Here is a 15,574-nt window from a genome sequence, read left to right as displayed (position 1 = left end):
TACTTCCTGAAGGGGAATTTTCTTCAAGATCTAATCAACAGAAAAAAATGACTTTGAATTTTCAAATTTTCCTGTACTACCTGTTTATTTTAGCATGACACATACATCCCGGCTCATGAAGAATTACTTTATCTTCAGAAGCAACTCCTCTACCTTTGTGGATTCCGTGCTTCCCCTTCTTCTCCTCCCCCTTACCCCAAACAAGATAATGACACAGATTGCCATTCCCCTATAACAAATTTTAGGTACACTTTTGCTTTTAACAACCCTTCTCTGGTCCCCAGCTGCAAATGTTACCTACATGCATTTTGGGGTTAGAATTTTTGTCAGAACTTGGAAAACGTATAGAAAATGCGTTGGGAAGCCAACTCCTCTGCCATTAAGCGTCAGCATTAAAATGGCAAAAAACCAGTGATCCCCTCAAATTTTTTCGTGCCTTTCACTTGGTTATTCCAAGGAGGAACCTATGGCTGTGAGAGCAGAGCACACCACCAGCCCCACGGTTTTGATTTCGCCTGGAAGACAAAAATCATGGAAGAGCCGCGCTCGTGGGAGTCGTATGCAGGAGAAACTCCGAATGCTTTCGCTGCCTTCCACTGCTCGTGGGCAAGAAAAGCCCTTGGGGAGAGTGGGGCCGGATTCGGGCCGGCACCGCTGCGGGGTGAGCGCAGCCATGCTGGGCTGCCGCCGGCCGCGGCGCAGGGTTTGCTGCGCTGCCGCCGCCACCGCCTCCCCTCCCGCACCCACAGGAAGCCGGGGTGCTACAGATCGGCGCTGTCAGCCGCCCCCAGAGCCACGTCAAGGGGATCCCTGCCCCGCCGCAGCTTCCTGCCTCGGCCGCCGCGGTGCAGCCGCTCCATGGCAGCTGCCCCCGGCAGCTCTCATCCCGGGCGAGGGTGGGAAGGAGCAGGATGTCCGGAGGGAAGGGGCTGGGGCTCCTCCTGGCAGGTGGTGCCGCGTAAGGTGCAGTGCCTCCACAGCACAAAACCAAGCAAGAATGGTTGGAAACGAGGAGACATTTCTTCTCAGAATGAGTGGTTAGTCATCGGGATGGGATGCCCGGGGAGGTGGTGGCGTCACGGTCCCTGGGGGTGTTCAAGGACGGGTTGGATGTGGTGTTTGGGGACGTGGTTTGGTGGTGACATTGGTGGTAGGGGGACGGTTGGAGCAGATGATCTTGGAGGGCTTTTCCGACCTGAATGATTCTGCGGTTCTGTGATTCAAGAGGCGGTTGAAGGCAAGTGGGGCACGGCTGTATTGAGGTAACCACCTGGGCAGGTGACAAAGCTGTGCAGGAACCACCACCCTGCTTGCCATTTCGGTTGGAGCCGCGGCTCATTTCCAGCCATCGGCAGAGAAATCCCAGCCCCGCAGCACCACACACACCCCATGGCAAGGACAGCGCGGCCACAGGCCCACTGGGATGTGCCTAGATTTAAAAACCAAGATGAAAACTGGAAACAATCTTAAACGTGTTCACAGGACTGCCAGCGGGTGCGAGAGCAATGGGCTCAGCCCCGGAGAACGGGCACTTGCCTGGGGCGATGCCTCCATAGCCGAGCCGGCACCACTGTGGCTCTGAGAGCCCCAGTGTCCCCAGTGCCCCCAATGCCCCCAGTGCCCCCAGTGCCCCCAGTGCCCCCAGTGCCCGCAGGAAAACGTTGGCAGCTCAGTCCAGGAAGAGGCACAGCTGGGCTGAAATCCACTCCGAGCAGCGTGGTTGGGGTCGAGAGGGATTTCTGCTGCCCGCAGCCTCAGCCGTGGCGGAGGGCTGGCTTTATTGCTGGGACTCTGCCTTAGATTGAGCTCTGCATTGTGCTCAGCTCAGGCTAACTGCTTCCCCACCACCAGCTCCATGCCACACCACTTCTGTCTCCAATAACGTAACTTATTTTCATTTATCTGCACTCAGTAAGCAAGAAGACAGATACTTTCACTAGGAAAAAATGGCCTTAGAGACATCGCTGTCTGAACAGCCCTGTTGCTAAGTGGGGGCTGTGCTGGCAGTGAAAAACCAACACTTGTAAAGCTCTGGCACTTCCTTCAATACCGGCGATGCTGTACGAGTAGCGTGCTGGATGCTTGGAGGCTGCTACAGACACGGCAGCTTTGCCCAAAGTACTCTGTGTGTTTAACACTTCCGAAAAATAAAAAGAAAAAAAGACACGATTACAAATAAACACCACAAACTAAGCCAATAAAAAATAGACGATCCTATCAAAAGTTTAATAATTTCATGCCACCTTGTAACTTTGTTAGCATCTAAATGTCACACTAAATATCATTTCTAATCTATTTCGGTATGACAGTTTGTTTACTACCCCCTTGGGCAAGCTGCCAGGAGCCATCGCTGAGTCCCTACGTACGGCCAGATCGCACCCTTGGGAAACGAGATGCTGTTTGCAACTTCTCCTTCATCTGGTCCATCCTATTCCTTGTAACTTGGTTCATGCAGAAAAAAATAAAAAAATAAAAAATCGTGTTTGCTGTCTGTCGCACACCATCCCCTCCAGCTGCGCTGGCTGAAGGAAGCGGGGTGGCTCCAGCTGGCCGCGTATGCATTCTGAAACACGGTTTGTAAACTCAACCACTGATTCAAGAGATACTGCATGTGCTGATGCTAGACGTTATATTGTGACCCACATTTTCATGTTATAAAAAGTTTTATTTAACTTCTCCACCATCTTCAGAAATTGAGGAGAAGCACACGAGTAAATGGTCTGAAAAAAAAGGATGTGGCTTCTCCGAGGATTTTTTAAAAATGCCAAGTTTGGCTGTCATTGGGAAGGGGAAAATGGTGATTAGTCCAAAATCAAGCCCTCAAAAATCACAGAAGAGCCAGGTTGGCCTCTTCATGCAGATAATTAGCGATAGTAGAGGGAATGGCCTCAAGTTGTGCCAGGGGAGGTTCAGGTTGGAAATGAGGAGACATTTCTGCTCAGAAATTGCGGTCAGGCATTGGGACGGGTTGCCCAGGAGGGTGGTGGAGTCACCGTCCCTGGGGGTGTTCAAGGAGAGGTTGGACGTGGTGCTTGGGGACATGGTTTGGTGGGTGGCATTGGTCGTAGTGGGGTGGTTGGACCAGATGATCTTGGAGGTCTTTTCCAACCTGAATGATTCTGTGATTCTGTGTTTATATCATCCCCGTTACACCACCCCCTGGGCCTTAGGGACCACAGCACCGCTTCTTAATTGCGTGACCCCGTCCCTCCACAGGACCCGTCACTCAGTGCAGCTGGGACAGCCGTGGGACGAGCTGGGATGCTGAGCTCGAGGTGTGGAGGCCGCACGGCTGCTTTCAGTGCCGGGGCAGCCTGGAGGAGGCTTTCTGAGCGTGCCAGGATGCAGCAGGGGGATGGAGGCGGCTGTGCGCTGGGAACACCCCGGCACCGCCGGTGCCCTCTCCTGTCCTGTGCTGGGGCAAATGGCACAGGGCTGCGGCTACCAGACCTGAAAGGCACGAACCCAGCCCATCTAAAACCAAGGGCCACAGTTCCCCTCTTGCCTACAGAGCCAGGAACAAGAAGGGGGTGCTGCCACAGGGAGATGCACCTGCTAAAATCAAACTTACCTGCTGGCAGTGCCTATTTATTTCCCTTGAGTTCCACCGACCCCATCCATTGCCACCAGCGCTGCCCTGCCCGGCCAGCCCGGGTGCTCCTCCTTTGCCTGCGATGGTCATGGGCATCAGCCTGGGCTTCGCTGCTGAAACAAAGAAAAAAGGCAGGAATTTGGACAAGAGAGCAACACAAAAGTCAGGTTTGGGTCGCACTGAGGGTTTCATCATCTGCCTGGATTGGTTTTGTGAGAAACAGCAGCAGCAGCAGCATTTTGTATGCTTTTAATCTCAGGATGATTTTTTCCTATATTTCCTTAGATTTGGGCTCGTTTCCACACTGCCCTGATGGCAGCGGCTCCCAGACCCACGGGGTTTGTGTCCTGCCCTGCCTGGGGACACCGGTGGGTGAGTGTCCAGCCTGCCACACTCCTGTGCCACCACCCCTTCGGGACAGACAGATGGACCGACAGCACCACCCGTGCTGGGGATGATGCCCAGGCAGAAGTTCCCTTTATCATTTCATACCACTGCTGGTTTCAGTGCTCAGCACAGGCAAAGATGCTCTGGGCGCGTTATTTCGTTTCCCTTCTGGCCAAGGACTCCCAAAGCTCTGAGGTCCCCGTCCCTCGCCCCCTCCTGCCTGAGGAAGCAAGCCCCCAGCTCAACACCATTTCTCAGAACCGAGCTCCACTTTCTAGCTATCGTTTTCCACCCACACGAGCCGAATTGATACGTCAGCTTTTCCCATCATCAGGTTCACGTTACCGTATCAATAGTTTGGGGGAATGATTTTATCTGCCTGGGGGGGGGATGACGCTTTGGGTGCAGGTTTGCGGCTTTGTGGGGTGCCCCCAGCCCCGTGCCCCCCTGACCCCGCGTCCCCGAGGTGCCCGGACCCCACGGTGCTGCCAGACCCCATCCCGGTGCCAGCTCCTGGCTTCTCCTGCAGGAATAGGGCTTTAGGACAGACGGATGGATGGACAGACAGACACACGCTGTGCTCCACCGCCCTGCACACACCCCAGTGGCTTCACCTCCCTCCCAGTGCCTGTGGAGGAAAATCTCCAGGCTCCGTCTGGCTCTGACCCAGCCTCTCTGTTTTGTGGGAAATTCCACGTCTGGGACTCGCTTCCCTCTTTTTTCAGCTCGCAGGAAAAACAGCATTCTTCAGGCTAACATAAGCAGCTGATGTCAGTGAAGCTGGGGGGCTCCAGCCCAGTCCTGCCACTGTGGTGTCAGATCTTTGAATATAAAAATAATGCCCCAAAACGGGGTGGGAGCTGCTCGAAAAGCAAAGTTCAGCCCTTGGTTGGACCACACAACACCTTGGCTTTACTGAAAAGTTAGAAATAAATTGTGAAAATGGAAACGTTCCAACATTTCCTAAAGAATTGAACAATTTGCAGCTCTTTCCAAGCCTCTGACCAGGAGGAAGGAGGCGGCCGGGGCTCCCTGCTGGGGTTTGCCTGGGCAGGGGCAGCAGCACCGCGAGGCTGCCACGAGGCTGGAGGCGCAGAGCCGCGAGGCGCAGCCGGCACCAAGCCCAGCGCTCCAAAACATGCACGGAAGAACTCTGGGGAGAAACAAGCTGTTTTGGCAAGTCAACATTTCACACCGCAAAATTCCCAGTGCTGGCTCAGTTTAGCAATGGTGGGAAATAACCACAGGTGTGTGGCTGCTCTCGTGGTTAAGGAAAAGGTGTCTGAATCTCCCTCAGCTACCGCTGGTTTTCTGATGCACCGTGGATCAGCGTGGGATGATGTGGGATGCTGTGGGGTGGGGTGGGACATCACAGGGCAGCATGAGGTGGCACAGGATGGTGTGGGATGGGGGGCACAGCGTGGTCCAGCACCGTGTGGGGCCGACAGGCTCCATGCCAGGCCGGGCGCTGCAGGAGCTGTCCCTGCAGGAGGGGATACGTGATGCAGAGCTGAGCGAGCCCTCGTTAAAAGCCAAACACCCACACGCCAGAAAAACCCCTCAGCTACTTCTTCCTTTACATGCAAGAGCATTTTTTGTTTCTTTGCAGATGCTTAACATCTTGATAAAAGTGCCGAGGTTTTCTTTCCTTTCAAATCTGATTTTGGCTACTTTAGCTTACCAGCTCCTGCTGCCATTACGGCCAAGCAATGTGATTTTTTTCTGACACTCGGTTCATTTATCCCCCCCCCACCAGCAGCCGCTCACGATTTCCTTCCCCAGGGCGGTGCAGGGATGCCCACTTGGTGCTGCCCATTTCCAGCAGGGGCAGCCGAGCCGCAGCGGGGACATCCACGGGGCCACCACCACAGAGGAGGAGACACCGGTGGTGGCCAGGTTCCCCCGTCAGTGGTCGGGCACCCGGAAAGCAGCGTTGGGCTGCTCCCCACCACATCCCCTGCTGTAGTACTGAGGATGCTCGTGCGGCCGCAGTGCCAGCAGGGGCCAGACCCAGACCTGCTTGGCCCAGAAGAGACGAGGCCGGCTGCAGGGGCAGCCAAGGTGCATGTTCAAGTGCAAAAGCAAATTTCTGCTTTCGTGTTACTCTGGGCCTTGGTTTCCTAACAGCAGGGTGACACCAGCCCCGGGGCTGCAGCCGCAGCACCTTGGCACAAACCGACCCCAATGTCCAGTCCCCAAGCAGAGAAATGCACCAAAATTCAAGCAAATTCTCAGTGGGATTGTGCTGAAACCAGCGCGACACTGCCATTGGGATAGGGGAGCCCAGCTGCACGCATCCCAGAGTGGGGCCTTCCAAACAATCACTTTGCATGAGGCAAGGAAACCTGGGGACATGAGAGCGTTGCTTGGCTTTATTCTGCCATGCGTTTGGTTGCCGGGCTCACCTTGACGGTATTCCACACGCAGCACGCTGCACGATGACAGCAGATAGATCCTCCGAGAGCAGATAGAAATTCTAGACTTCCCATTTCAGTATCTCTTCATCTATCAATTAGGTGATTAAAATCTGCATGGTCGGTGAAGAGCAAATAATGTTGGTAAGGGTGAAAAGTCTGTGCCGTCAACATTACATAATGCCCTTCTTTGGGGAGCCGGGCCCTGCTCCCCGCTGCCAGATCAGCACAGGAAGCCACCTATATTTGGTATTTGATGGAGATGCTGCTGCCTGGTCGCACTATAAAAATCGTGCCCTGCCGAGCAGCGAGCCAGTGAGGTCCTTGCAGCGAGCCTGCCGGAGGGGAAGAGCACTCACCGGCCGAGACAGGATGTTCTCCCCGCTGAAGGCTGCTTTTGCTCTCCTCTACCTGGTAGAGCTCATTTCGTCCCGACCGCTGACGACTACCTCATCCACCGCGTCCAGACTGAAGCTGTCGGAGATCACCCACCGCATCCAGCAGCTCAACACGGGAATGCAGGTAAATACCGAAACGCCTCGTGGCTTCTCCTCTGGTAGCCATGACTTTATTGATGATTTCTAGCAGCGGCACGCACAGCTCAGGCCTTCTTCTAGCATCCCGTCTCCCCATGGGCTGTCACCAGGAGGGTGCAGCTCTTCCCCTTGCTTCATTTTGGGTTTTGTCTCTGCCAATCCTCAGTGCACGGATGCTGCCACCAACCCAAGCATGCAGGAGCCGCTCCGACCGAGTGCCCAGGCTCGGGGCTCTTTGGGCACTGAGCACGCAGTGGTGCACGAGGCTGCTCAGGGACATGGGGATGGTGCAGAAAAATGCGGTCCCGAGCCACCCGTCCTGCATGCAGCAATGCTGGTGCAGGTCCTGGTGCAGAGCCCAGTGGGTGGCACCGTGGTGTTCCCGCTCCTGGTGGCGGTGGCAGTGCCAGGGCCCGGCAGCACCGGGGCCCTGGGGAGCAGGATGGGGACACCGTGTCCCTGGGGAGCGGTGGCTGTGCCGCGGGCTCAGCGGCTGCTCCTAGCCCACCGGCGGTTTGGTTGTGGGTGGTGCCACTGGGGACGGTCTCCTAATGACAGCTCTCACTTGTGTCGTCTCTCCAGGTCCCTTGCAATGACACCAGAGTGGCACAGGTCGTTTTCACGGATCGGAAGGTAACACATGCTTTACAGATACGCAGAAAACGCATTTTTAGTAAATACAGACATAACCAGAGCGCTTGTCAACACTGCACGCAGACCACAAAGCAGGGGGCGTTTTATTAGTCACCTAGCTGTGCCGCACAAGTGCATCGAGCTGGGTGCAAGCTCACATCCCGAAAATCAAACCCGCCCCATGAGCTGCCTCCAGCACGCACCCGTGGGTGGCCGCTGCGCCCTGCCGAGCCGCCCGCACCTTACATAACGGGCACAGCCCGGGGCCTGAGCCTCCCCACACCACTGGGCAAGGGGCATGAAGGCCATAAAAAATGAAGTGAGGGCACTCTAGGAATTCCGTGCAGAGCCTCCTGCCGGCCCTGGGCACTTAGGTGGGGAGCAATGGTTTCAGCCAACGGCGTGGGTCTAACGATCGTACCGTTCCTGTCCGCCAGCTCTCGGAGCACGACTTGCTGTGCCAAGCTGCCACGGCGCTCGCCAAGGTCACCAGGTGCAAGAATGACTACGAGCCCCTCATCATCAACCTGAAGAGCCTGCACGGCAAGGCGGTAAGTGCAGGGTCCAGCGGCGGTGCCCTCGTCCCCCTCGGCTTCAGCCTCCCCGGCCGCAAGCACCGCGTACCCCCAGCAGCAGCACCGCGGTCTCAGCGCTCCTCCGGGGGTGGCCCTGGGTGCTGCAGCCCTGCAGGGGCTTGGTTTTCCTTGGGGGTAAGCTGCTGGGTGCTGGCAGGACACGTGGCTGGGTCTGGGATTTTGTCCTGAGCTAAGGACAAGTGCCCGACCTCCGGGGCAGGTCCTCGCGGCTCGTCACGGGTGGTGCAGTTGGGAGGCAGATGTGAAACGCCTGCTTTGGGAGCTCCTCCAGCTTCCAGGTGTGAACCCTGCTGTGCGCTCACACACGTGTACGCTTCTCCTTCCCCAGGGCTGCTCCCTGAGCACCGACAACGAGATCTACCTGCGCAACTTCTTGCCGGAGCTGGGGAACTTCACGCAGGCGCTGTACCGGCGCCTCTCCACCACGGCCGCCAACTGAGGCACCCGCAGCCCCCGGCCGGGCTGCGGCTGGCGGCTCCCACCGAGCGATCCCAGCGCTGGTAGTTCTTCAAATAGTTTTTGCAGTGTTTTGAGCTCCTCATGGCATGCACTTCCCTGGCTCTGACCCAGTCCTCCCAAACCCAACACAATCCTAAATGCCCTGCGCCCAGCCCTGGCTGGTGATGGGAAACATCCCCGTCCCCATCCCCATCGCCGTCCCCGTCCTCGTCCCCATCCCTGCAGGCACCGGCATCTCCCCGGCTGAAGCCGAGCTCCCCGTGCCCGACGGCCGGGCCCTGCAGGAGAGGTCCCGTGTGCGGGGCCGGGTGATGGGACCTCTGGGACGCGTGTCCCCAACCCCAGGCACGGGCGTCCCCAGAGCAGCCACCGACGCGGTGTTGTTAACTCGTTCACCTCCCGATGCAGAGGCAAACAAAACCAAAACCAAATTATCTGCTTCCTGTTCCTCTTAAAGAAGGGAGGCTTCTTCATAATTGTCTGCTCTTCCTAAAGAGATCAAAATCTAGGCTGAAATGAAGCGTTTTCGCTAACGACTTGCTCCAGCAGCTCACGAGGATCGCCGTGCGGTGCCAGGGGCCACACTCCAGCTCCGGCAAGGGCAAGGCCAAGGGGAGAGGACAACCAGCAGGGAGGGAGGTGGCACGGCCAGCACGTCGAGCTCTTAATGCGACTTGTAGTGTCTTCTATATTGTCAGTGGGCTTTTAAGTTATTAATAGCAAAGACTAGGACAGTCTGTAGGGTAACTGGATCCAATGGGTGCTCATGAGCATCATAGTTCTAGAGATTATTTATTATATTTTATTTAAATAACTTATTTTTATACTGCTTAGTCTAAAGATTCAAGATCGAGAAGTCCTGACTGTTGAAAGCAGCTGCTGTGTGCTTTTCTTCAGTCGGGACCCAAGCAAAAAGGAAAAGCCAGGATTCAGAATATGTGTTTTATTTTTAATTTATATGATAGTAGTTCTGTGGAATATAGTCATATTTAAATTACTGCTACCTCACTCTTAAGGAACTGTTTGTGCCTAATTGCCTTTTCATGACATTCAACAAATGAATGTATACTGATAGATAATTTATTGTTCTTCCCTTTATTTAAAATATTCCTATTACAACAGAGTTAATATATTCAAGTTAGCATGTATTTGGAAGTCAGTATTAGTGGTTTTTTTTCTTTTCAAATTTGCACTGTTGTTGTAAAAACATCTCAGGGCCTAAGCAATAAACTACTGACCAACGAGCTCCAAACGTGTGGCTCCTGCTGTCGGCTCCATCGGCTCCCCAGGAGCAGGGAATTTTGCGCGCCGGGTCCTGCCTCCGCGTGCGGCTGGCACGGGGAAGGGGTGCTCGGGTGGCTGCTGCGTGGGCAGGGACAGGCAAAAGGGCCATGGAGCTGCCATCTACACGTGCCGTGGGGGTCAGCTGCAGCCTCTGAATTTACTCTGGATGAGCCACGTCCCTTTCCCTGGGCCAAAGACAGACGGGGACGGGTGGCCGTGCCCGCCTGGAGCAGCTCTGCTGTGAGGCTGAGGGGCTCTGGTGCTGGCTGCCTGGGTTGGGCACTCCCGGGCACCACAGCCCCAGAGGTATGGGATGCGTCAAACCCCGCAGCATGAGCAGAAGAGTGCTGGAAGCGCTTCTGAGCCCAGCAGCCCAGGGAAATGGCAGCAGGCTGGTCCCTGCGGGATGCAGGCGGCACGGAGCATCGCTGCTGCGGGAGGAGAGGGGACCTGGGAGAGCACCGGGAGCTGGAGCGTGACGATGGCACACACAAATGTGCACAAACCAGCCACAAGTAAATGCAGAGGGATAATTAGGGGCAGGTCCCCAAACCTGAGAGGAGAGGGAAGGGCTGCAGCCGAGTCCTGAGGCAGCAGGGGGACTGACACCGAGCGGGCTGAGGAGGGAGCTTGATGAGCTCACTAACGAGCATGGGCTGGGGCTCTGGAAAAGCTGTCCCTGAGAGTGGCCGAGCACGTGGGTGGGCTGCGATGGGGCCCACGCTGAGGCTGTGGCCATACCCCCAGGGACCGCGGGACGTCAGTGCCATCAGCTGCATCCCACCCTGGGGAAAGGACGTGGGAATTTTTCCTTCCCTGTGACTTACCTATCGCACAGTGATGCAGTTTTCCACCGTGATTCAGCCTGAGTAGCTCAAAGATTATGCTTTTCTGATAATGTAGAGGGATTTTTTTTAATTTATCCTGGTTTCAGATCTTTCTACCACGATCACTGGAGAAACCACTGTGTCTGCCACAGCCCCTTTGAGGGGGGTCTGTCCCCAAGGGGACAGGACTGCCACCTCTGTCCCCATCTCCACTGCACCATTTTTAGGCTCCTGCTGTGACCCGCTGACCCCTGGCACCCCGCACAGCAGGGCTGTGGCTGCCCCAGCTCCAGGCATCCCGGTGAGGAGCTCAGCACCCCCGGCCCCATGAGTGCCACCCGTGGGGACGCTGCCACCGCACTCCCGCTGCCGCCGTGCGCTCGCTTATCTGCGCCCCATCGAGCGCGGTGCAGGTAGGAAACAGTGCAGCGCTCCACTGGCAAATCCCTCGCAAAGGTCTTTCTGAGTCAGTGGCACTAATTTTATCAGGGGCATTTCATAATTAGACAAACAAAATTACTCTCAGTCTGGCTGCTCCTGAATTAATGGAGCGCTCGCAAACTCTTATCAAGCATCTGATTGCAAGTTGCTATTTGAGTTAGAAAAATACCTATTAGTTATTACAAAACTCCGAAGTTTCCCAGCTCAGCTAATTTCTCAGCGCTATTTCCTGCGGCAGCGCTGGTCGATGGTGCCACTGGCACCCGGCGTTTTTACCTCCCCTAGGCTGTTTCCCCCCGCGGGGCAGGACGGGCCAGGGCATCCCCCAGCTCTTGGATCCGTCGGGGTGGAGAGGAGCCGCACAGCCCCTCAGCCCTACATCAGTGTTATGGGCATGGGGCTGTGGGGGCCGCAGCGGGACCCCGTGTCATGCCCAGGTCCCCGCGGTGACGCCGCGTTGGGGTCCCACCGGGCCAGGAGGGACGTGTCCCCCCGCAGCGCCCCGCAGGACCTCGCCGTGCCCGCCGCGGTGCCGTGCCGCCCTTTCTGTTTCTCCCCGCGCGCAGGTGAAGATAACGGTGTAGACAAAATTGTATGCAGATGAACGACGCTTTGCATGATTTGGAGATATTCAAATGAAACGAGAGCTGAGCAATGGAAGCGCTCACAGGATATTTAGAGAAAAAAAAAAAAAAAAAAAAAGCAAAGCTCCATTATCTGAGCGCGGTCACAGCCATGGTCCTCAATTTGGGCTCATGACACATTAACCTCATGGTGCACAGAAAGTCTTGGGATATGGAGAAACGAAGAACCCAAAAGTGGGCAGTTTACATACTTTTTCTTTGTACGTGATCTGACTCCTACCACCGTTATCTGAACGGTGGAAATTTCCTACGTTGAAACGTAATGCAAGATCAGAAGAAAATCTTGACTTTTACAAAAAAGACCTGTTGTCCTAATTGGATAGGAGCAACTTTGGAAAGTGCAGATAAGGGAAAAATAAGTTTTTCCCTCTGGTTCAGCAATTTTACAGCCATAAATTGAGATGTTTCTTCCAGAAAGGCACACACAGGTATAGATCACCAAAATATCCAGAAACTGCGAGCTGAGGCAGCTCGGTACAAGCAGGCCATGAGCATCTCCTTCTCCGTCCTGCTCACCTTCCTGGCGCTGCTGGCCTGCCACAGCCACGAGGCCGCGGTGCTGGAGCGCTCGATCTTTCTGAAGGAGAGCATCCGGCTGCTGGGCGAGATCCTCTCAACGCAGGTAGGTGAGGCGGGTGCAGGTGGGAGGGACGGCGGCTGTGCTGGGCACGAGAAGGAAGGTGCTGAGCGTAGGCAGAGCTGCCAAACCCAGCCGTGGCTTTCAGCCGTGTCCCAGGGCACGGGGAGTGCCCGGCTGCGGCTGCCTGTGTGCCTGCGTGTGTCAGGATGGCTCTGAGGCGGCGATATCTCTTCTCTGATTGCTCCTCTCCTTTCTGTCTTGATAAAGGTTTCCTGTGACAAGACGAACGTGACAAATGTTTTTGCAGGCAATGAGGTAAGCCGGGAACACCGACTCGAAAGCTGTGACTCGGCCATCAGCGGTGGCGGGAGAGGCTCCCCGCGGGGCCTCAAACCCTCCCGTGCCCACGCAGGCAGGGCCTGGGGCCGAGACGTCCCCGCACTGCCAGTGCCAGCGAGGCACTGGGGTGGTGGGACACCGCCACCGCCTTCTGCGTGCCCACCCTGACCCCTGCCGCAAGCCACGGGCACAAAACGCTGGCGGTGGCATCGGTCATCGGTCCCCGTCTGCGTGGCCCAGCTGGAAGGCAGGAGACCAACAGGCAGGCAGGAATGAGAGTGTATTTTAGCAGCACACGGCCTTTTTTTTTTTTTTTTTTTAACTTTTTTAGAGGTTTTCAGAAAGGAAGAGAGGAAATTCTTCCTTTGCCTTGGAGCCGTGTGTCACTCTCTCACAGACACCCACACACCCCTCTCACGCTGCATCTCGAGCGCTGGTTACGCTCACTATCCCTCCTGAGCCCCCAGTCTGGAGGAAGGCTCTTTGGTTAGCAGAAGATTTAATGGCAGATAATAAAGCTTATTTCTGCTCTGAAAATTGCTGCCTAAGCCCAGCTCCCCAGCCCCAGAGTTCCTGTTTTCACAGAAAGCCGATGCCCTCCCCAGGGCACGGGAGCTCCCCTCCCGCGGTGGGGACCAGCCCCGGGTGCTGTGGGGCCAAGGCCATGCCCGGGGTGGTGCACAGCACCGAGCACAACGCAGGGAAACGGCCGAGGGCTCCAGGAGCACAGGACTGAGGAGAACAGAGGAGGGATGTATCCCGACCCCTGGGTGCAGAGAGGGGATCTTTCTTCCCCTAAAGCCATCGGTGCTTCAGCTCAGCCCCTCCGGCCTGTGCCGTACGAGGGCCCCTTCGTCCTTCAGCACTGCAACGCCTGCCCCGGCCAGCCAGAGGGTCGGGCAAGGACGCCACGGAGATGGGCCGGTTGCTTGCTCAATGGAGCCATTTGGGGTGGAAGCTGAAGAAACCTGAGCAGGGACAGCTCTCCCCTACTGACCTGCCTTTCCGGGGACAGACAGCATCAGGAAAGGCAACGGCTTGGTTTCCTTAGCACTGCAGGCACTTCTCTTATCTCCTCATCTTTGACACTGCTGCTACGGGACTTCATCTGCACAAAGCGCTTGAAGGAGACAAACTCTCCTCAGGGGGCTTCGCGATTCCCACAGAGCTGCCACCCGCAGCCGCGGGCAGCCCGGGGCCGGATCCATCCCCCCCTGCCGCTGCCTCACCTGGGGACGGAGGAGTCAGGGGAGGCCTTGCCACCTCGAGCTGCTTTGTGTCTGCCCTTCGGACTAGAAACGCGTTATTTGTGCTGGTCTAATGCACTGCTAGCAAAGCTGTGACTGAACAAAAGCAGTTTCTAAATCAGCCGTCTGCATCTTCTTCCAGACAGACAACGACATGGAGATCCTATGCAAAGCCTCCACGGTTGTTTTCGAGAGCCTGGGCTGCCACAAGCAGCTGAAGGGCATCTACCTCAACTTGCTGCACATCGCAACAAAGAGCAGCAGCGGCCTCAAGGTAAGGCAGCGCTGGTCCCCACGGGGGCGCAGACCCCGGCACCTCGCGCCTCTCCCCCGATCTGTTTTCTTTCACGGGAACCTCAGGCGGGCGCTTTGCTGCGTGCCTGGCTGCTGCTGCTTCCCAGCAGCTGGGCTTTGAACGCGAAGGGTTTGGCACGTCGCTCGGCTCTTCGCAGCCACGCGCTGCCCAGCCCTCTGCACTGCAGCTCCCCGGCGGCCTCGAGCAGCCGAGCCCACCCTGGAGGGCCAGGTCCTGGGCAAAGACACTAACAGCCACGTCTCCCCCTTGCAGGCACCATGTCCCGTGGCAGCAGGCAACAACACTACCTCACTGCAGGAGTTTCTAGGGGGCCTACACAGAACCCTCCAACGAGTAGCAAAAGAGAATTTGTGATTATTTTTTTTTTTTAAATTATTATATTGACATTGTATTTGCAAATGTTATTTATGATTCTTTAAATAAATGTATTTTTGGAGTAAATTTGCTTAGTTTGCACAAGATGTTTCTTGGCCAGAGCTGAGCGAGGATGGAAGCACACCTGCAATAGAAGTTGCAAGAAAGCCCTGGGGTTGTGGTGAAGGGAATCCTGACTGCACGGGCAGGAGGTGGCTCAGGGCAAATTCTTCATTTTGGCAACTCTTGCCAGCTATGGGGGCAAGCTTGTGCTTAGAGAAAGCCCAAGGGAAGCCACATGGGAGAAGGCAGGCCTCAAAAAGTGTCCCCAGCTGGAAGTGGTGAGCTCAGAAGTGTGGGGTAAAGCTGAAAAGCCATGTGGCAGGTCTGAGATCAGCATGAGATGGAGTGAGGCACTTGGTTCCCCCCTCACTTCATGCTCTGGCACCACTGCTGCTGGCCCAGGAGTAAAGAGGCTCCAGCAGCAGTAACAGTGAAAGAAATAGAGCAAAACCACACCATTGAAGGGACAGCTCCAACCTGTCGCAGATCAGACAGTAGCTGGTCCTCCCCCAGCAGCAGGGGACAGACACCTAAATACCTGCAAGACTATCAGTTTGCAATTTTGGCACAGTGGGGGAGAAGGCTTTGGAAAGTCCCAGGACTGTGCAGGGTATGTGTATCTGCTGCGTCAGAGTACTCAGGGAAGGTGCAAAGTTAACAGGTTTTTTGTGGTCTGCTACCTGCTGCATGAGCAGGCGGAGATACCTTCCAGAGGAAGAAAAGCAATGCAGATCAAACGGTTTACACAGCAAAGGAAAGAGCTGAGCGTTTCCTATCACTGCAGGTAACTTCATACTGTCTGCACAAACATACGGTGCGACAGGCGTGGGATGTAGCACAAGGACACTCAAAGCTACAGTGT

At 55.8% G+C, this 15,574-nt stretch overlaps 1 protein-coding gene across 1 annotated transcript; it reads left to right on the top strand.

The window, feature by feature from the left end:
- The first annotated feature begins 12,225 nt into the window (after positions 1-12,225).
- Positions 12,226-14,723, top strand: LOC121078002 (interleukin-4-like). Its single transcript, XM_040573690.1, has 4 exons — positions 12,226-12,435; positions 12,661-12,708; positions 14,122-14,253; positions 14,548-14,723. Exons 1-4 carry the CDS (start codon positions 12,301-12,303, stop codon positions 14,647-14,649), a joined length of 417 nt encoding a protein of 138 aa, XP_040429624.1. The 5' UTR covers positions 12,226-12,300; the 3' UTR covers positions 14,650-14,723.
- Positions 14,724-15,574: the final 851 nt, after the last annotated feature.

Source organism: Cygnus olor, chromosome 14, assembly GCF_009769625.2.
Source record: "Cygnus olor isolate bCygOlo1 chromosome 14, bCygOlo1.pri.v2, whole genome shotgun sequence".
Taxonomy (NCBI): domain Eukaryota; kingdom Metazoa; phylum Chordata; class Aves; order Anseriformes; family Anatidae; genus Cygnus; species Cygnus olor.
The sequence above is the reverse complement of the archived record's forward strand: the minus strand, read 5'-3'. Positions and strand labels throughout refer to the sequence as shown.

Bases quoted from the DNA above. Each gene is read 5' to 3' on its own strand.
- LOC121078002 (XM_040573690.1), top strand. From the start codon at position 12,301: ATGAGCATCTCCTTCTCCGTCCTGCTCACCTTCCTGGCGCTGCTGGCC. The intron at 12,709-14,121 runs GTAAGCCGGGAA...ATCTTCTTCCAG, and splicing joins ATGTTTTTGCAGGCAATGAG to ACAGACAACGACATGGAGAT. The intron at 14,254-14,547 runs GTAAGGCAGCGC...TCCCCCTTGCAG, and splicing joins AGAGCAGCAGCGGCCTCAAG to GCACCATGTCCCGTGGCAGC.